The sequence below is a fragment of the Archocentrus centrarchus genome, chromosome 1 (genome assembly GCF_007364275.1).
Source record: "Archocentrus centrarchus isolate MPI-CPG fArcCen1 chromosome 1, fArcCen1, whole genome shotgun sequence".
In the NCBI taxonomy this organism is placed as follows: domain Eukaryota; kingdom Metazoa; phylum Chordata; class Actinopteri; order Cichliformes; family Cichlidae; genus Archocentrus; species Archocentrus centrarchus.
This window is the reverse complement of record NC_044346.1, coordinates 6785940-6808154: the sequence shown is the minus strand read 5'-3', so window position 1 is coordinate 6808154 and position 22215 is coordinate 6785940. Positions and strand designations below refer to the sequence as shown.

At 39.5% G+C, this 22215-nt stretch overlaps 1 protein-coding gene across 1 annotated transcript in view; it reads left to right on the top strand.

Moving 5' to 3' along the window:
* Positions 1-1520: 1520 nt before the first annotated feature.
* Positions 1521-22215, top strand: part of LOC115775707 (voltage-dependent T-type calcium channel subunit alpha-1I-like) — a 184260-nt gene continuing 163565 nt past the window's right edge. Inside the window, exon 1 of the mRNA XM_030723225.1 lies at positions 1521-1549. Within this exon, the coding sequence (XP_030579085.1) occupies positions 1536-1549 (14 nt within the window). The 5' untranslated portion in view covers positions 1521-1535. The remainder of the gene's footprint in view (positions 1550-22215) is intronic.

Below are 22215 nucleotides of genomic sequence, written 5' to 3'. Positions count from 1 at the left end.
ATTCCTTGTGTGTGTTACACGCATGACCAATAAAACGGGTTCCTGTAGGATTTGTAGCCAGCAGACATGCTTGAAATATGGATGTTGCTGCACGTAAACTGCAAATTCTAAAACATGGATGAATGACACAAACATGTTCAACCCGGCAGCACAGAAAATTTATACATGCACAACCATTTCAAGGTCTGTAGCCAAGATTAGTGCCACTTCTCTGAAATATGGTCACCATCTCCCCGTCTACTGCTGAGTAATGGGCTACGAAGGCATTTTTGCAGCACATTATCATGTGACTGTGAAACTGACCTGCGCACAAATATGTAAATGGGATCAAGCATATTGGGAATTTGGCTGCATTACAGGACGATAAAGGTACTGATCATTGAGTTCAAGGTGTACAGGGCTCGCACCCACTGGGGCAATGCCTACCACACCACAGTCAACTCTGTGGAAGAAAATGTATTTCAAGGCAGTTTAAGGCAACTTTCTCTCTTAAATGTTTTTTGGCTTTGGGAAATGTGGAAATTCCAAAGGACGAGGTTATAAATTTTAACTATATTTGTGTCACTTCCAGAGTTCTTATTGACAAACACAAAAACCATGGCCTTCCATATATCAAAGGAAAATAGTAACAGATAAACCATTAAATAAAACAAGCTCATGTTTATTATTCCATTAAATAACAGGAGAATCATACTTTTCTTTAGTGTCATATTCTCAACTCAATAATCTAATTTTTATGTTATAAGTAATTACAAAAAACACAATCATTTCAGAAACAAAAATTAAATAAGAAAATAAAATTTTACTTCTTTCTGGGGTCACTAAACCCTGGTGACCCTTTTCTATCCTACTTTTAAAAATTGGTTAGAAGTACGAAAAGTGTCACTTGTGCTTAATTCCTACCAACACACTTTACTTTATTCAAACTATGACAACCTAATCATGGGAAATATTCATTTTTGATTCCTTTCCCTTATTGTTTAAATATATACTCTTTATTTCTTTCCCGATCTGTTAGCTCCGTATTTCTAACCCCTGAGTGATTTACAAAAATAAATTTCTCCTTTGCTGTTCTGTGTCTCTCATTTCAAGACTGTAAGGTGGCCATGACGAGTGAGGAGGAGGAGGGCCCTGGCGTTGCAACATCAACAGCAACAACACCATCTGCACCGACAAACTCCAGAGTGACAACAGCCATAGCCAGGGGCGACAGCGACGATGCTGTCACGTCCTCGTCTCCCCGCGGGCCCTCCCCGTACCACCGCCCAGATCCCGAGAAAAAGGAGGCGAAAAAGGAGGACATTGAAGAGGAAGGAATTATTCAGGAAGACAGGATAGAGAAGGAGGAAGAGGAGGAGGTGGTTGAGTGTAAGGAGGATAATGAAGAAGAAGAAGATGATGATGATGAGAATGATGATGATGATGATGATGGCAGCAGTGATACCAGTGTGCTAGTAGTGCCCTACCCGGAGCTGGTACCTGTGGTCTTCTTCTGCCTTAAGCAGACAACCTTTCCCCGCAGCTGGTGCATCCACATGGTCTCCAGCCCATATCCTTTTTACCATATACTGGGAATCACAACAGCATGCATTTATGGATTATCCCCACTGTGTGTTGTCTTTTCATAACTGAATCCATCATCAGTTATCCTTCCATTTAAAGGGTATAAAGAAAGGACTTAGTAAACTATGCTCTCTTAAAGTTTAATTTTGCATTAGATAGATCTCATGAATGGATCCAGTGGATTCTGTGCTCTGACACAAACAGGTTTTGAGCTTTTTCACCTCTATCCCCTGTTCCAAGCTGAATTTCTGCCTCCCGTGTGAGGCTAGAGCAGAGCCTGGGTGTTTACAAGTGTACATAACATTAAGGGCCAAATTTTATGCTGCATTTGTTTTTCCACAATAAATCAGGCACAAAATAAAAAGCACACCAGGCTGATTGCATATCAGTTTAGCATCAGTTTCATCAATTGTAGAATGATTTAGAGGGAAATAGTGCAGTAAGATTTTCTGTTTTGCCATGGTTCATTTTGTGGAGAAAATGTCGGAAAGATCAGCTCTAAGTAGTCACAAGGATATTTTTTTTATGACAGTAAATATGTCTTTACCTTTATTAAGTGTTAATAATCTACCTTTTCCATGCTTGCATTGCTCTACTCTATGACATACTTTTAATCTTGATTCTTCAGATCATGCATCATTGTATTTTTGTGGAATGTTTGGGTATCTCATCACACTAGTTTATGCACAGACACTCTTCTGCTGTTTGTGAAATGCCAGTGGTGCTGCATTACAGCAGAAACAGTACAATGTGCTAGCAGCCCCCAGGTTTAGGAGACGCTGTTTATCAAGTTTATTAAGAGCAACGCTTACGGTGTGGTGATGTGTGACGTTCAAGTAAACTTCCCAGAGTTTCAACACCTCTGAGTGTAAGCTTTGACAATGCATGGAAACTGGGATATGACTGACTGAAAGTCACTGAAGTGGAGACAAAAGGGAAAACATGGGGAAATGGCAGAGATGGAATAATAAATGAAATACCTGAGGCAGTGAGAAAGAGATAAAATGAAACAAAATGTAGAGACTGATGAAAAGACATAAAGGCTGATGGTAAAAAGAAGCATAAAGAAGAAGCAGAGTGCACTAGAGGGGTAACAATGAGACAATCCCCCAAAAAAGGAATGGTTTTACAGGTGAAGGCCACTCACATTTTTCCCTCCTCCTCTTTTTATGACTGGTGTCTGTGTAGGCTCTCAGTCACCCAGGTCATAGTAGTCTCTGGAGCTTGAAAAAAGGGCGACTGGACTTCTTTTTGTTTCTTGAAGATGTTTCACCTCTCATCCGAAAGGCTTCTTCAGTTCTCAAACTAAAAGGTGAACAGAGGAGGTGGAATACATCACCATCTTTCTCCTGTTTACAATACTGTCCTGAACTCTGGCCCCAGGCGCCTCAACCCCCATTCACACCTTTGTTCAGGTGACCTCAACAGGTCACTTGATACAATGGAGCGAAGTCCCAAATTGGTTTAACCCGAAACCACTGATTGTAATCACCCGTGCCTCCTTTCACACCTTGGTGCATGGGAGTATGCACATGAACAAGAGTGGGTCACAACCACCTCCAGTGGACTATACCCACTGCGGTTTAAATACCTGGGTCTCTCCACCTTTTGGTTTGAGAACTGAAGAAGCCTTTTGGATGGGAGGTGAAATGTCTTCAAGAAACAAAAAGACGTTTAGTCGCTCTTTTTTCAAGCTCCAGCTCAAGAGCATGGAGGAGATTCCAGGAGACAGGCAGTTACTCTAGGACAGCTGGACAGGGCCATAGAAAGGTCCTTAACCCATCAGCAGGACTGGTATCTGCTCCTTTGTGTAAGGAGGAACAGGATGAGTACTGCCAGAGCTACAAAATGACCTCCAACAGGCCACTGATGTGAATGTCTCTGACCAGACAATCAGAAACAGACTTCATGAGAGTGGCCTGAGGGCCCAGCGTCCTCTAGCAGGCCCTATGCTCACTGCCCAGCACCATGGAGCCCCCATACTCACCTCACTTAAATCCAATAGAACACTGGGACATTATGTTTCAGTCTATCTGATGCTGCCAGGTTGCACCTCAGACTGTACAGAAGCTCAGTGATACCCTGGTCAAGATCTGGGAGGTGGTCCCTCAGGACACAATCCGCCGTCTCATTAGGAGCATGCCCCGACAGGCATGCATATAAACTACTAAGTGCCATTTTGAGTTGCTGCAATGAAATTTCGGCAAAATGGACTAGCCTCCTGCATCATTTTTTCACACTTTTGGTGTTTTTGAATTCATTCCTCTGTAGGTTGATATTTTTTTTTTTTTTTTGATGAAATAGTATGGCTCCTTTTGTTCCTAACAGATTAACCAGTCCACATCAATCCAGATATCTAGCATGAATTTGTTTTCTCCCATTAAGGCCTAATGTGTTTTCAAAGTGTTTCTTTAATTTTCTTGGCAGTTTCATAACTCTAGTATGCTTTATTTCTGTTTGTTTTATGTTTTATATCTGTGTAGGTTCTCAGACATCCCGGTTATAGTGGTCTCTGGAGCTTGAAAAAGGCAACTCATCTTTTCAGATGAAAGGTAAAACATTTTCAAGAAACTTGAAAAATTCACCTTTTTAATACTTGTGCACAGACACACATCCAAACTCTGGTTACTACAACGCTGGGACTACTGGGGAAAAAAATCATGTCTGTATTGACATGGAAATATATATATAAATATATATATATATAAGGTAATTGTTAGGAACACTAAGAGTCACATGGTTTCATCAAAATGAAAATTATCAACCTACAGAGGGCTGAATCTCATCCTTTTGGATGAGGGCCGAAATGTTTTCAACAAACAAGTCCAGTCGCCTTTTTCAAGCTCCAGATTTGTTTTATGATGCCTGTCAGTGAAAAGAAGCAACATTTTCCTCCAGCCAACCTAAGTGTTGTCTAAGACTATCACAAAGAATAAAACTAAAAGTCCTCATTTTAGACATTTTAAATTCTTACCTTCCCATTATGCAGGCATCACATTAGCTTCTGGCTGAGTCTGATGTGAATTTAAAACTAAAGGGAGAGCAAGGAGCTCAAACATAGTGGGATAGTTGCTTAATATCAAGCCATTCACTCAAGTCTAAATGGAACATCTTCCTCACAAAATGTCTTGAAAGAGAACCCAGAGGGGGAAACAAAGACTTTGTTTGTGTTTTGGCCTTTTTTTGCTCTCTCTTTCCATTTCTCTGTTTCAACTATGCCAGTCTTATCTCCTGTGTTACCTTGTAAATGTCAAAAAGCCAGTACCAGAAGAAAAGTGATCATGCACTAATAACTACATGATCACTGCAAAATATATATGAGAGAGACTGAAGAATATGATCTCAGCACAAGGCTGACAAAGACGGTCACAGCAAACTAACAAACTACACTGTAAAAAAAGTCTTAAAATATCAAGTGAACTTAATTCAATACATTTTTGAGTTCCTCTCAGTTTTTGACTGTTGTTACTGACTTTACCAAGATTTACACATTTAGAGAGTTTTTGATTAATAAACAAACAAACAAAAAACTATACTATGCAATGTTTGAATTTAGGCCTTTTACATAAGAAGCAAATGCACCATCCACTGCACTATGAACACACCTAATCCTTTGACTGGTTAATCATGTTGCTCTTGCTGTATTTAAGGAATGAATTGTCACACCCCTCACCTATTCACGTACTTTTTCAGTGATTAAGTGAAACATTACAGTTGTACAAATTAATGCCACTAATTAGCTTTTCAAAGGCAAAGAGGGCGTGCAGTAGCGTATTCCTACTGTACAAGGGTTCCGTTAGTATCATGGACTGTGTATAAAGTAGGTTAGCCGGAGAAAAACACATTAAAAATCAGATGCTGCCCCAAGTGGAGGAATTTAAGTATCTCAGGGTCTGATTCACGAGTTGAGCCAGAGATTGACAGATAGATACGGACACTGTACTGGTTTGTTGTGGTGATGAGTGAGCTGAGTGTGAAACTGAAGCTGTTAATTTACCAGTTGATCTATCTTCCTACCCTCAAATATGATTGTGAGCTCTGGATAGTGACCGAAAGAATGAGATCACAGATACAAATGTCAGAAATCATCTTCCTCCAAATGGTAGCTGGCTACTCCCTTAGAGCTACAGGGAGGGGTTTCATTATTCGAGTAGAGCTGCTACTCCACAACAAATGGAGCTAGCTGAAGTGGTTTAGACATCTGACCATGATGCCTCCTGGACACCTGCTGTGTGAGGTCTTCTGGGCATGTCCTACTACTAGGAAGCCCGGGGCAGACCCAGGACTCAGTGGAGCAATTATATCTCTCAGCTATCTTTGGGCATGCCTCAGTGTTCTGGATGAGACTGCTTAGAATGCTGCTCCCACAGCCTGGACCCAGATCAGGGGTTCAAGATGGATGGATGGATGGATGGATGGACCTGTATTTTTCACTGTTTATAATGGTTCTGGTCACGGAGAACATGGGTTTCTATTGTGACCAGAATGAAAACCAGTGAAAATGTAAGTGTAATTTCATTAGAAAGAAAAAACATTTTCTTCAATACTTACTAGCTGTCTTACATTCAGACATGCAGCTTGCTTTTGTTTTATTTTTGAGCTCCTTTATCTCTTGACTTTCGGAGCAGTAACAGTAGGAAAGGGGAGGATGAGTCAATGTAACTCTACTGAAACGGGTGAGGACTGAAAATTTAATTCTGCAGTCGGTTGAACTGCAGTGACCTGTGAGGAAAATTTAAGACCTTTCCAACAAAATCAAGAAGAGCAACGTGAAAGAAGGAGTCATTTTAGTAAGAGTTCAAACTGAATAGCTAGTAGCATGAAGAATGGAAGAGTGTGGTTTGAAAAGTGGTCGAAAAAGAAAGAAAGAAATCGGCCTAGAGTTAAGAGAAAATAAGGAATTTGTGTTATCGGGACTTAAGGAGCTGTGTGCCAGCTGCTGGCTCAGCTCCCCTCCTTCTAATTCCCTCTCTGTCTCAATCACTCTTCTTCACCCTTTCCCTTCTAGACAGTCAATCATTTATAGTTTTCATTGTCAAATCATTTTGCACAGGTAGAGAGTGTCTGACAGTGCAGCATAGTGGGATAGTTGGAAGTCAGCATTAAGGAGGAATGCCTCTGGCAATAAGCTGTAATAGACAGATCAAAATTTTGTCACTCTACACTTATTCCAAATTGCTGTTGGACATGCTTTTTTCCCCCTGGTTTGCCCCCCCCCCCTTTCATTTGCACATCTCTTTTTTGTTTCTTACTGCAGCTAGTAGGCTTTTATGTTACTCACTGGCTCATTTTAGTATGACTGCAGGGGTCTTTTTCTCAGTCTGTAGTAATGCAAACCCAAAATATCCATTTGTCCTTGTGAGGAAGGAAGGATAAAAGAGCCTGTCAGGATTTTATTTTTATTTTTTTTATTTAAAAGAACCATTGTACAGAAGGTGCATATTTCTGACTAAAAGACCAATTAGAATACTTCAAACAGGACATAAAAAAACAAGATTGTTATTTAAATAAACACAGGTCCAACAAAAAGTGAAATAACAGACAAAACACCCTTTGTTCAGGCAGGATTTATCAAAGTACTGTGTTAAATATTGCATCAATTTTACGTTGTTGCAACCAATAAACTGGCAAGATGGTTTTTAAAATTTTATGCAGTTTTTTCAGATTCATAAAGATACCTAATTTTATTTATACACACACACACACACACACACACACACACACACACATATATATATATATATATATATATATATATATATATGGTAAATGGTAAATGGTAAATGGACTAGTTCTTATATAGCGCTTTTCTACTCAGATATGAGCACTATAGTGTGTGTGTGTGTAATACCTTAAAGAATGGTAATATACAACATTCCTGTTGTTAACCTTTCAAAATATCTTTAATTACATTTGCTTGTGTCAAAAAGACTCTTTACATCTCTTCTGTTGTTGTACGTGACATTGTAAGTAAAACAGCTGCACTCTACTTTGTTACAAGATTGTTATATAAACTTCAGATGCATTCATACACAAGTAAACGTCTGATAGAGACCCACTTTGCCAAGTCATTGAACAACAGCTCATGAAATTAAGTTTCTGCACAATGTAGCTACAACAGTAACGCTATGAATAGCTTTAATTAGTAATGTGTTTCGGGAGGTGGGGGGTACACAGGTCTAATTATTAAGGCATTATCAAAGAATATTACTGAAATAATGCTATTCAGTACCCTAAAAAATACTGTGTTGAACTGAAATGACTCTTGTTAATGTGGAAACTTTGCTAGTTCTGCTGATCTCACTGAGTTTTACATTACTTTACATCAAGTAACAGGTATAAACATAGTTTGTTCTATGCTAATATGAGAGTATGTTACAACTGACAGGTGATCCTGATTATTTCTTAAACACAATAAATTTCCTGGCTAAATTAATTCAATATAAATAAAATAAGAATAAATTTAAATTAGATATAATTTCTGACTTGGTTGTGGGTTATCTGTGGAATGTGCACTATTACCAAGCCTTTCAACATTGAAGGGGGATTATTTGATTCATTAATAAAACATTGGAGGTTTGCTCACTGGATGATTGGACTGAAGGAACAGCAGTAATAATGAAACTGTTGTTAGAGGGGGAAAAAAAGAAGACCCAACTGACTCTTTCAGACACATTTTTATGCAGTTATCCACTTGGTTACAGCAAAGTCATGCTTTGACTGATTTTTAAAGATATTACTACCCAAAGCTATTCAGACCTGCTGTATTATGTCGGAAGTGGTTTTTAGAATAAAAAAAACTCATTTTTACTGAACCAAAGAACGAGGACAAAATACTTCAGCTGGAACTAAGTTTTCTTGTTCCACACCGTATAACATATTCAAACTGAGGTGCTGCCAGCAGTCTTACTATCCTGTGAAATTGCTATTTATTGTTAAATTGTACATTTTCCATGCTGAATAGACTCGAGAACTGCGTAAGAAATGAAACATGTCATGCTCTGTGGTTTCCTCTTTCCTACTTTTTACAACAAAGCTTATATCCATCAGGGAGTACTGCCATTGTATCCACATCTGTGTGATTCAGCTGATGCTGGGCTAAAAGTGGGAATACAGCTGAGTGGAGATCAGTGAATGTTGTGTTAAACAGCTCTCAGGCAGCATTCATTCACACAGAGAAGGAATAATCAGAGCAGCATCAGAAGAGGGAATAGCTGAGATCATTTCAATCTCTGAGATGTAAAATGTTGCCATCCACACCGAAACTTGTAGCGCTGAATTGGAAAACAGGAAGGACAGGAGGTGATGTGGGGGTCGAGGAAGACAGAGAGAAGAGCAAAGCAGGCTGCGTGAAGAGAAACAGAGCATGTGGAGTCAATATATATTCTGCTCCAAACCAATTCTGAAAGGAGGGGAAGGTCAGATTAATAGTTTCCAATTCACTTTCAATCTCTTCTGGACCAACACATGTGGCCCTCGTTGCCACTGGCATCACTGCAGACGCACACCCGCTCTTATATAATTCATAGAAGTTGTGTGTACGGGGGAAATATTGAGTATCTGAGTATTTATGAAAAGAAATTATAGCACAAGAGGTTTGTTTGATATCTGGCTTACCTGTTTGGCTGGTCTGACTGACATAGATTGGCTCATCCTCATGATTTTCAATGATCATGTGATAGTAAGTGATGCCATATCTAGCTGCTGCAGTTTAATAACCTCTCATGTCTGTGATAGGCTGTTTGAACAAAGGTCCTCAGCAAAATTATGTATAAATTATAAGCACAGCCTGCATACATTAAGATAATTACATTTTAACTAATGCGTGTCCCTGTGGAGGGCTGTGTCCATTTATGTAATGGGTATTCTCTCATGCTGGCTTTGTCCTGTGACCTCTTCGTAGAACATGAGTTTCAGCAAAAATTTATGTCAATTGACAGTTCTGGGATAGCTGTGAGTTATCCTTTGGGTGACTGAATAATTACTGGATTAATGCGGCTAAACTGGACTATATTTTACAAGATGTCTGCTCAACAAAATCAGTGTACTGTAATTGCAAAGTTAATTCTCTGGCAGTGGGTGCAGGTGTGGCTTTTAATGATTTTAATGGTATATTTTTGCTGAATAATGCTTGGCAGAGTATTTTGCCTAGCTATGTACTCCTTCCAGCAACAACCACTGATAAAACGTAGATTTTGGTTTTAGTAACGAATGTCTGAAACACCGTCACTGTTCTGGCTCCGCAGGCACACAGTTTATCATGTTTTTAGAAAGGAGTTAGCTATGCACTGCATAATCTGAAAGACCACCAGCAAATCTTACCAAATTGATAAATTAGACACTGTATGGAAGACTTTTTATTTTATATAGACCTGCAAAGCCATTTGATGTTTTTTTAATTAATTTAAGTACTTAATGAGTATTTGGCGAGGCTTGACATGACAGCGTGGGTTCAGTTGTGCTTTGTGGCTGTTCTTGTCCGTGTATCATCCATATTGACTTTGGGGGTTTTGTTGGATTAAGGTGTTACTTTATTTATTTATTACACTGAGGTGTTGAGGAAGGGACATGCTTCTCTGGGCTCAGAGTCAAACAAGCCTGTGGCTTTTCTTTCTTTCTTTTTAACATTTCCAGTATTTGATTGGGTTAAATTAACCAATCAGGATGTTTGATGCTCAGGTTTGCACAATTTGTTTGGAAGTCATTCGTAGCAACCAACCTTCCCAAGCCTTTTAAGCACCATCCCAGTCGGATGGCCCTCAACATAAAGGATTTTGTTTGTTTCAACAAAATATAATAAAATACAGTAGCAGTCAAAAGTTTGGACACACTCGTGTGTGTACTGTATCAGTGAACATGAGAGCTCCATTAAGAGGAATTATATAACCCATCCTACAACAAAGCATTTCAGCTAACAGCACAACAGCATCACATTTTGTTGCTTTTCACAGAAGTGATTAAGTCCATCCAGTGGGTGGTAATGTCAGTTTCAAAAAAAGAGGGAGTCATTTATGTCTCAGAAGTTGATAGATGAATGGAGACTCCTCGTTTGTGCTTATTGAGTTATTTAACAGCTCTTATTTGCATAGCTTTATATCTCGTATGTCCTTTGTTGAACTTCTGTAACGTATTTTGTGTTAGCTTTCACATTTGTAATATACTTTTATAATGTTTTTTTTTTTTTTAAGTCTGTCACCTTAAGTTGGAACATGTGTGGGTAAGAAATACCAAATACAACACTGAACACATTGTTTTCATCTTTATCTTTATTTTTCTTCTCTCACCTTAAAGTAGGTGAACGTGTGCCAGACATTTCTATTTATATCTTTACAGTAAAGAAATGTAGCTACATATTAGCCTTATCACTGCACTTGATGTGGCTCTAAATGTAGTGGGTTACACATCTGCCTAACAAGCAAAAGCTCCCCACCTAAAAAAAAAACTTGCTTGTAGTGACCACTTGTGAATTTTTTTTAATGTGTATTATATGCAGTAGCTAGTGTTTCTACCTAAAGATAAGAATACAGCTTGAGACTGTGTTGGCAGAGGGAATAGCAGTGACTGCTATTCTCCCTGTTTGGGACATGCTGCATTCATTTATGAGGACACATTGAAACGAAGGTGCTGAAGCTGTCCACAGCTGTGTTAATTTAAAAGAAAACAACAACAGCATCATTATGTTCCTTTATCCCTGTTGTTTCTTCTACACAAGTACTGCAGCCATCCTTTCCAGTTTCTTGTGGTGCCCCACACTATTGCTTTTCATACTCTATCTTGCACTTGCTGTCTTACCATGTGTCTCTTTGACTCTCCCCCCTTGCTCTCACAGCCACGGCTCTTATGCTAATGCCAGTATTAATTATTATGCTAATGTGTCTGTTAATCACTATGCTAATGTCACTGTACCTACCTGTCAAACTGGTGCAAACGCTGCATGGAAGGGCCTGTGTTTTCCTATTTTCTCTAACTCCCTCCATTATCTTTAATCTTCTTTCAGCGTTTTATGAATTTAATCAATCTTTAAATGAACTGGTTAATTTTTCATACAGTTAGATTATTTGTTTCGCTGTTGTCTAACCTTGACTGTCATTTGATTTCCCACTGAACTTTTAAATGCTGCTCTTCCCCCAGTTTTTCTTCTTCTCTCTTCTTCTTCACATTGCTGATGCCGTCCACGAGCCACACCGATTTCATCTCATCACACCTATACACAATAGATCACTTCTTGTTTGTCTTGCTTGTTTATCCCCCATTCAGCTCCCACCGCCTTCATTTCTCTGTCTCCCATTTGAAACTGCCTCGCCACATGTTGATAGATAGCAGTGAGGCAAAGAAATCCCACTGATGTGTGCGCACGTGTGTGTGTGCCTGTGTCAGTATGTGTATAAAGACAAATATGTGCGAATTAGATTGTTTACCAGTTTTTTTTTTTTTAATGCAACAGTGCAACAATTTATGTGTGTGGAGGCAGAAAAATAAGAGTAATTAGTGTGCCAGCATATGCACATTTATGTGCCTTTGTGCATATAGAGAATGGACAGAGGGTGTGTGTGTGTTGCAGCTGATTACTCCTGACAGCAGTTATCAAAAGGAGGAGCCACTACTTCAAGCTCAGAATTAGTCATGTTTTTGGGTGTATATTTACAGAGTACATGTGAAATGTAAGTGTGCAGAAAAAGGCTAACTTTTTAAAACCAATTATCATCCATAAAAGTATCCTATTATTTTTGCTGTGAGACAAAACAAAAAGGAAACTAAGGGGAAAGTCATACTAATGAGTCATATATGAGCTGCATGTAACATTTTTATCATTAATGACTTGTTTATAAACATACTGAAACCCATAAGTCAGTCATTTGTTTCTTGTTACCGTTCTACATTAAATAATTATAGATACAAGATAAAAATATATTCACTAATAACAATGTTGTTTTTAATGTTGTATTTTTTTCCATTTCTCTGCTGTCTCTGCTCTGCAGTCAGATCTGTGTTGCACTGCAGTTTTCACATATTCTTCAGTAGTCAGTCCAGTACTGTAATCTAATCATTCTCTCAGTAAAGTAAATGAAGTTGTATTGTGTGTTTTTGCAGCTTAATTGGCTAGTAAAAATAGCCACATTTTGCTCATTTTTACAATCGTTTGTTGACATGACTATTGCTATATTTACAGACAGAAATGACCAGAATTCTCAAACTCAATTGTGTGTTTGTGAACAGAAAAACTCTGTTTGTGAATTGAAACTGCTTTGAAACATTATCGCAAATTCATATTCTGCATATCTCCCAGCTTTGGCAGATCCCCTTCATTGAGCAGGCAATTTGTACCTTGGCAGAAGCTACAATTCACTGAATGGTCAACGTTTTCATAGTTAACCACTCTGTTCCATAAGTATAACTTAGTTAGAGCCAGCATTGGCAATGACACAGACAAATGAGATGGCTTAATGAAATGTCTGAAGGGTCACAGAACAGAGCAAAAGTATTTTTTTAGTTTAATGAACTTGATTCCCTGCAGTGTGAGTACAGGGTGGAATGAACTGTGTGAGTGGGGCAGAGAGAGACAGAGAGATATAAAATTTCTTTGAAATTGGTAATCCAGAGTAGTGGCTTATTCTCATTGTCAAATTTATTTAAAGTTAATAGCATTACATTTAGCTTTTTGATCATTAAAGGTACAAAGGTTTGACTTCCTTGCAAATGTGGACACATTGAAAATGTGTTTAAAATATATGTATGGGTATCCCAGTGAAGCTGTAGCAATCGTATTTGAAAGAGCTAATTTTTCCAAAACTGAAGGTCCTGTTTCGAAATTACAAAGATGACCAGCTCAAATTAGTAATGATATGGAATCATTAGAAAGCACCGGAGATGGGAGATATGTCTGTGTACTGTAGATTCTCAGTCATTCAGGTCATGGTAGTCTTACAAACTTTTTTTTTTTGAATAAGTTTCACCTCTCATCCATTGAAACTGTTGTGGGGGGTTGTACCCTTTGGAGGTCGTCATTGACCCAATATTGATCATCTGCATCATCACATGAGCCAAGGTGTGAAAAAAAGGTGTGGGTCATTACCACCGAGGCAAAACCACTGTGAGACTTTGCCCCATCCTATCATGATGTGGTTTCACTTTTCACTTGTATACCTACAACTGAGGCAGTGGAGATGGTCAGAAAACGATTACAGCAAGGCAGGTCCTTACACAACAGAACCATCTTTACCCCCATTAGACCTGTTAGACCTCATATTTCAAGTACAATGAGGGTTTCTGCAGACAAAAGTATGGATGTGCTGGAAAGTGGAAAGGAAAGCTTTTGGCTCCTTCAACTGGTACAGATATGTGGATGGTACCTGGGTCAAAATCAAAACCTAAGAAGTAGAAGTCTAGATAAAAACATAAAGTTCACCAGGGAGGATACAAATAATATGTCCTTGGACTGTGCTCGAATCATCAAGGAAGATGGAAGCCCAAACACTGAAGTTTACCGGAGACCCACACACACAGACCAGTACCTACTCTTTGACTCCCACCACCCACTTGAACACAAATTTGGGGTGATCAGGACCCTGGGATACAGAGCAGAAGATGTTCCTTCTAAGGCAGAAGGGTAAGAAAAGGAACACATACATGTAAAGAAAGCTCTTAAAATGTGGTTATCCCAGTTGGGCTTTAATCAAATCAATGAAGATGCACAGGAAAGAAGGTCAGACATCACCTAGTGAGAAAGAGAATGACAAACGTAACAGCATTGTCATTTCTATCTAGCAGGTTTGTCAGAGAAACTCTGGAGGATTTTCTCCAAGCATGACATCCCAATGTACTTCAGACCCAGCCATAAGGCAAGAACTGGTCCATCACAAGGACAAACCTCGTAAACACAAGCTAAGCAACATAGTGTTTGCTGTGCAGTGCGGTGAGGAGTGCTCAGACCTGTATGTTGGAGAAACCAAACAGCCACACCATAAACAAATGGCACAACATAGAAGAACCACCTCGACTGGACAAGACTCAGCTGTACATCTGCATCTGAAGGACAAAGGGCACTCTAGGATGCCAATGTTCACATTTTGGACCAGCAAGACAGATGGTCAAAAGAGGAGTAAAAGAGGCCATCTATGTCCACTGTGAACACAGTGAACAGAGGTGGTGGCTTACAACACCTGCTGTTAGCCACCTACAATGTATTTCTGAGATCCTTTACCAGGTGCCTCAACCTCCACTCACACGTTACTACAGGTCACCTCAATAGGTCACATGATAGGATGGGGCAAAGTCTCAGAGTGTTTTTGCCTGAAAACCCCTGGTGGTAATGACCCACGCCTTTTTCACACTTTGGCTCATGTGATAATGACCACCTCCAAAGGGGACAGCCCCCTCTACGGTTTAAATACCAAGAAGTTCAGTCGCCTTTTTTTCAAACTCTTAAGAAACCCACTGGGCAACTGTATAGACCAGTTGCAACTACAGACATTCTCCGATGTGTCAAGAGATAAAATGACTGAATTTTACCACCATGGATATTACAAGAAGGAGTTGATTCAATGATTTTCAATGCATTTCCAGTCCAGTGCTCTTCAGTCTTACATGCATTAGAATTATGGTATATCAGCATGTGGCCTTCTTTGGGTAGAGGAGCTCAGCAACCTGGGATGGACGAGCACAACACACAGAGAACAGAATAAATTATTTAAGACATACCTAGATCAACCCTGAGTCTGATTTGATCAATACAGAGTAGCTCAAATCATACCAATGAAGTGAAGCATCTTGAAATTTTAGCCAAACAATATTGTCAAAAGACCAGAAATACTAAGAATCTGCAGTGTTTAAATTTATTACTCTCATTTTATTGCAACATTTTAATTTATTGCCCATCATTTGTTCTCTGCAGGCCACATAGTTCCTTTATGCCTATGTCACGTATGGTCCCTGTATGCTTGAAGGTGAAATAGAGCAGAGCAAACAGTTCTATTCATCCTATTTACTTTTCTTGGCTTGAGATTTCACCTACCTCAGCACCATTCCATGGATCAATTTTATGCTATTTTGAGCATGGCCTCTTTGAGACCAAGGGTCCTCTGTGGTGTAGCCTAGCAAATTCAATGCCGAATGCCATGCAGTTTTTAGGCTTGTTCAGAGGTGGTCAATAATTTTCCAGTCACACAGAGTTCTCCGTGACCTTGATTAAACATAAATAGATGGCTGTATTACAGTACATCTAGCATAGCACCTTACTATGATTGGTTGATATTTTAGACATGATACTGGACGATAATATTTATAATAATAAAAAAAAATGAACATAAATGTTCACATAAATTCATGACAGTTTTTTCCTCACAGCTGAAAAAAAGCACAAATGTAATTTACAGCACTACGCCATTTCTGTGAGTTAGCTTGACGATCCTTGCATGCAGGTTATCGAAAAATGGCACGATTGTGTTTAGTTGATTACTCACATCTGTGTTTTTGCTCTTTCTGAATACTCTGGATTATTTCTGGATAGTAACAGGCACTAGCCGGCTGTTGTCACACACAGCCACACAGCTTAAACAATAGCTTTAGTAACTCCAGGAGCATCTCAGAGGCTGCTTAAGCAACAAATGCCTTCAAGAATAAAAGGATGACAAAGTGTGGTTTAAAGCAGGGTTTTTCCTGGGTTGGTAGTGCTTTGAATGCTCAATTAGAGTCGAAAATCACATTATGATTACTATTACCAGTTTGCCTCACCTGGGATGCATCCAGGAGGCATCCTGGTAAGAAGCCTAAATCACCTAAACTGGCTTTTCTCTAAGCTCCTCATACTATCTCTGAGTGTGGAGCCCAGACACAGGTTGCAAGGAGCCCATTTTGGTGGTTTGTATCTATAATCTTATTCTTTCAGTCACTATCCACAGCTCATGGCTATAGGTCAGGGGAGAAAAGTTAGTAAATTGACAGCTTCGCCTTCACACTCAGCTCTCTTCACCACAACAGGCTGGTGCACCATCCACATTACTGCAAAAGGCACCAATCCATCTATCAATCTCCTACCCCATTCTCCCCTGGGGTACTTGAGGGAGTTAAGTCATCCCTATCCCAGAGTTGACAAACTACCCTTTTCCAGCTGACAACCATGGTCTCAGACTTGGAGGTGTGAATTCTTATCCAGGCCACTTCAGTCTCAGCTGCAAAATACCCTGTTGTAAGCTGGAGGTTATTGCTGTGTATGTATTGAAGAAACCCAGTGGAATTGTATTATAGTGTTCAAGATTCCTGAGAGTTCTGAAAGGTGCCTAAATACAGCTAAAAAACAGCTGTAAACTGTCATTTATAAGTTAGTTTTAAAGATCATAAGTAGCTCTTTTAAACTGTATATGACCATTTAACAACTGTACATCTTATATTTCTCCTCATCTCTTTCTCATTATTTCTTTCTCCTCCTTCTGTTCTTCATCTGCCTCCTTCTCCACTGTTCTTTCTCCTCTTTCATCACCTCCTCATCTTCTTCCTCCTCACCTCAAGCCTCATCTCCCGCACTGAGATCAGGGCTCTAACGCATGAAAACGTGCATAAACATGCTTATTTATTCCCACTATTGTCTCAGTTACTTCAGCAGATTAGACATGTGACCCTCCTGGCTACAGACCACAGCTGACCACAGATGGCTAAACAACAGCAGCAGCTGGTTATAAGCTAACAACATGTTAGCTAATGTTAGGTATCCAAAAAATCACTTTCCCCCTGATAAACACGGATTACATTCTCACAGCAGTTGAGATTTTATTCTCTGTCTGAATCGTTAACAACATTACAGCCACCTCGAAAAAAGTTTCAGAAACACCGCCACACAGAAACAGCCGTGCTTTAAAAAATTGCAGCGCTTACCAGCAAAAAAGTTAAACATCAGTATCGCTGCCATGACAGAAATGAGCTTCACTCCCTCTTCACTCTTCGACCCATTTCTGCTCTTCTTTCACCAAATTTACAGCCTCCTCCAGAGTAAATAGTGGTGGACGCATCACACCCCGGCCAGAGCATTTGAGGTGGCTTGGGAGTAAAAACGTAAAATATCATAAAATATTCAGTTAACAAATTTCTGTTTTTTACTCATAATTTATTGCTAACAGTAGTCCTGTCAAAGCAGGTAAGCTCGACAGTATCACTATTAGTCTTAAATTATGGAATATTTATGCTGACGCTGAGCCCAAAGGATAAGACAATGGTTTTGTTGTGGCATTTAATATATAGAGATACATCTAGGTTCTGTTTCACAATGTGCTGAAGAAAATGTGTAGATATGCATCTAACTTTCACTAAACATAAAACTTTAACTTCTACCAGTGATATCATGCTGCGATATTGACCCCCACAGATTTAACTCATTATTCCTCTCTTTGTGTTTTAATCCTCTTTGCATTTACCCCCTCTGCTCCAGACAGCTCCTTGCTGTTGATGCCATGTATTGCTACACTGCCTTCATGCTGGTAGCTGCCAATGTGCATTACTGTCAGAATGGCATCGTCTGCTGAGCTCACAGACACTGAATTAACACACTTGCTCCTGTAGAGAGATGCCTTGGTGGTATGCCACACTGTGTGTGTGTGTGTGTGTGTGCGTGTGCGTGTGTGTGTGTGTGTGTGTGTGTGTGTGTGTGTGTGTGTGTGTGTGTGTGTGTGTGTGTGTGTGTGTGTGTGTGCGTGTGTGTGTGTGGACAGGTGTGGGATTACTCACGGTGAGCTGAGGCCTTCAAAGAAGTGCAGAACCAGTAATTAGCACTCCAGGTTCTGTATGTAACACTGGTTGGATGAGCATGTGGATGCTTATATTTGAGTTTCTGTATCACTGTTATCACCTCTGTTGTTTTCCATTTCTGTTTCCTCCCTCCTGCATCCTTTCATCCCTCGCTTTTGCTTTCCCGCACCTCACAGCCATCTGTGTCGCCATGGTGATGTATAGAAGTCAGGTGGTTTGACCTGTGCTGGTTATGCGATCCCTCAGACTTGCGTGTGTGTGTGTGTTTGTGTTTTATTTAGAATAGCCAGTCTGGCTATTATCAGAGGGAAAAAAAATCTGAAACGGAGCGTTATATCTGATAGCATAAGTTTATGCAAAAGAGAGTTTTCAGGGGTTTTTTTTAATATATATTACATAATCTAGTATTTGGAGCATGCAAACACAAGATAAACACATTTGTCAAGACACAAAAACAAGCACAAAGTATTAAAACCAAGAAAACATAGTTGTCTAGAATAAGTGCTCAGTATTTTTTCTAACTGGTAATCAGTGTTTATAATGTAACACTTAATCTGAACATAATCTTGAACAACAGATGCCAGAGGAAGGGAAAGGATTCAGTTGTTTATGTACTCATTCAGTAATCACAATACAGGGAATACAGGAAAAAGATCAGCGACTGCACCTACAATGAGCGACAGTCATGTTTGATTTAAATCAGGCCATTTCTGATGGGACTGGGGTGAGCACCTGTGTATGTGTAGATGACATACACGTGCACATACAGTTATGTGAAAAAGAGTCTATGCAGTCCTGTGATAAAGCTGAGTACACTCCATAATTTAGTAGCTTGTAGAACCATCTTTAGGTGGTCAATAGATTGATCTGAGGGTCAAAGTGATAATAATGCTATATAAAGCTATTTAATAAAACTATGTCTCTTATTACCGTTGTTTGTATTGACAACATATAGGCATATAGGAAAATATAGATTCTAAATATCTCATTATAGTTTGCATCCAAAGATCATGTCACATTTGACCCCTGCCCTCACATTTACGTTGCACATCTGCCTTTCTCTCAAGTTGACCCTACAATGCATTACATATTTAAAGAACATGGTATTAAGAGAAGGAGAGTCATTCATTTCCAGTTATTTACAAATCAATACCATTACCTACTACAACATAATGTTGTATGTGCTGCCTTTATCTGATTTTTACTGCACTACAAATTTCTTAAAATATGTTTTAAAAGAACAAAGAAAACAAAATGAATATATACAATAAACCAAATACAATACGGTTCCCTTAAAAGTAAATATTATCCAGAGAGAGAGCTGCCTTGGCAGAGGTTTGCACTCTCAGAGTACTTCTTGTTTTTCTCTATGACTTTATCACTCTCACATCATTATTGAGGGATTTTGGCTCACTCTTCCTTAAAACATCACTTCTGTTCATTGAGATTTGCAGGTATTAATTTAAGTACAGCTCTCTTAAGGTCCCGTCTCAGCATTCAGTCAGGTTGAGGTCAGAACCATGGCTGGTTCACTGCAACACCTGCAACGATTCTTTTCTTTTTTTTTTAGCTGTTCTGTTGTGGATTTGCTGCTGTGCTTTGAATCATTGTCCTGTTGGATGACACAGTTTGGACCAAGCTTTAGTTGTTGGACAGATGGTCTCACATTTGACTCAAGAATACTTCGGGATAAAGAGAAACTCATGGTTGACTCAATGACTGCAACATGTACAGGTCCTGTGGCTGCAAAATAAGCCTAAATCATCACCCCTCCAACAACGTGCTGACAGTTTGCATGAGGGGCTTGTGCTGATATGTTGTGTTTGGTTTTTGTCAAATGTGGTGCTGTGATTTACGGCCAAACATCTCTACTTTGATCTTATCTGTCCAAAGGACATTGTTCCAGATGCAACTTTGCAAACCTAACCTGCGCTGCCAGTGTTCCTTTTAGAGAGAAGAGGCTTTCTCCTGGCAACCCTTCCAAACAAGCCATACTTGTTCTGTCTTGTTCTGATTGCTAATCTACTGTGATGAACTTCAACATTTAACATGCTAACTGAGGCCTGTAAAGTCTGAGATGTAGCTCTGGGGTTTTTTGAAGTTTCTTTGAGCATTGCATGGTCTGACCTTGGTGTGAATTTGTTTGTATGTTCACCCCTGGGAAGACTGTGGCATTGTGTGGCATGCTTTTATAGAGGTGCTCAGACTTGCTGATGGTCAGTTAATAAATTGCATTTAATTAACAACACCTGGTTGCTTCCTGCCCTCTATATTCCTATGGAGGCAGTGAAGGTGTACTTAGTTTTTCACAGGATTGCACAGAGTCCTGTGAAAGCTTTCTTTTTCACATGACTATAAAAAGTCCTCTTTGGGGAAGCAGCTGAATATTGACCACTACAACCACAATCTGGCCAGAAAAAACAAGACATGGGAAACGCTGGGACTAGCTGTTTATCATTGGCTTTACTTTCAAAATAAGAGCAACAAGGATTCTTGACTAATATATCCATTACTGATGCTGTAGTTTTCACTGATAATAAAAAACAAGATAATATATTCAAAATGATAAAATGAGTCACCACATATATTTACTCAGCCCACTTAAGTAAACTCTGTGTGGGAAACACTAAGACTGCCTCCTTGTGCAGAGCTGTCATTGCTTCTAGCACTGCTGGTATGCGTGGACCCCTTCCTACAAGTCAACCACTTGCAGGTTGCATCTATCAACAATTCTGTATCTCCTCCACATTGTCAAAATAACAATACTTTAACATAAAAAAATAAAAAAAACAAGTAAGGTATATGGCATTTGCAGAGTTTTTTTCTCATCCATCCTTCTTCTGCCTTAGGATATTACAGAAGAACTCTGTGCTGACAGTCCCGGGAGATGAATTCACACTACATAACCTTGTCAATATCATAAAATGATGAGCATGCTCCTATTTGTGCTCCTGACATGATGCGATTTCTTCTGGCTTGGATTTTTGTGGCCACTTTCACTGAAAACTGCTGTTTTGTTTGTAGCTCTGCTTCACTAATGAGGATCCTCAGACTCAAAATCTGAGGGAGTAATGTACGGCTACACAAAGAGACAACCACGAAGGGACAACAGTTAAATATAAATCAGATACAGCTTTTCTTTCTTTCTTTCTTTCTTTCTGTTTGGCTGCTGCTCACAACAGACACTCTGCTTAGCAGAAAATTGAAATCTCTGGCTTATTGTCAACTACCAGACTGTAGTTCCTCTACCTTGGGCTGTGGTGATCAAGGTTTTTGTCTCTAATAGTTCGATTGTGGTTTGCTGCAGAGATCATTTACTACAGCATAAACAAATTTAGTCTTCCATCAGGTGCCTCATGAGCAAATAGATTGTATGACCTGAAAACAATAAGTGAGAAGTTTCTGTCTAAATATTTTATATACAGTAATCATCAGTGAATATGCCCCAGTCTGCCCTGACATGGATGCAACATTCAGTATGAGACACTGTTTTGTAGGCCTGTGACCTCGTGTAGTGTTAATGTCACAGACCCTGCTCCTACGTAGGGGGTCATTTTAGACAGACCCTGCAACATGTAGGCCCTGTTATAGTTCCCACCAAACGTTATGCAGCTAATGTTACCATACAAGGATATCATTCTAGGGACAATCTAAGCCACGGATCCTCAAATCCAGGCCTCGAGGGCCAGTGTCCTGCAGGTTTTAGATGTGTCCCTGATCCAACACACCTGAGTCAAATAAAGAAGTCATTAGCAGGACACTGGAGAACCTGACTGCATACTGAGGAGGTAATTCAGCCATTTGATTCAGGTGTGTTGGATCAGGATCTAAAACCTGCAGGACACCAGACCTCGAGGCCTGGATTTTAGGATCCCTGATCTTAGCCATACGCTTCCTAAGAAACACACACTTTGAATT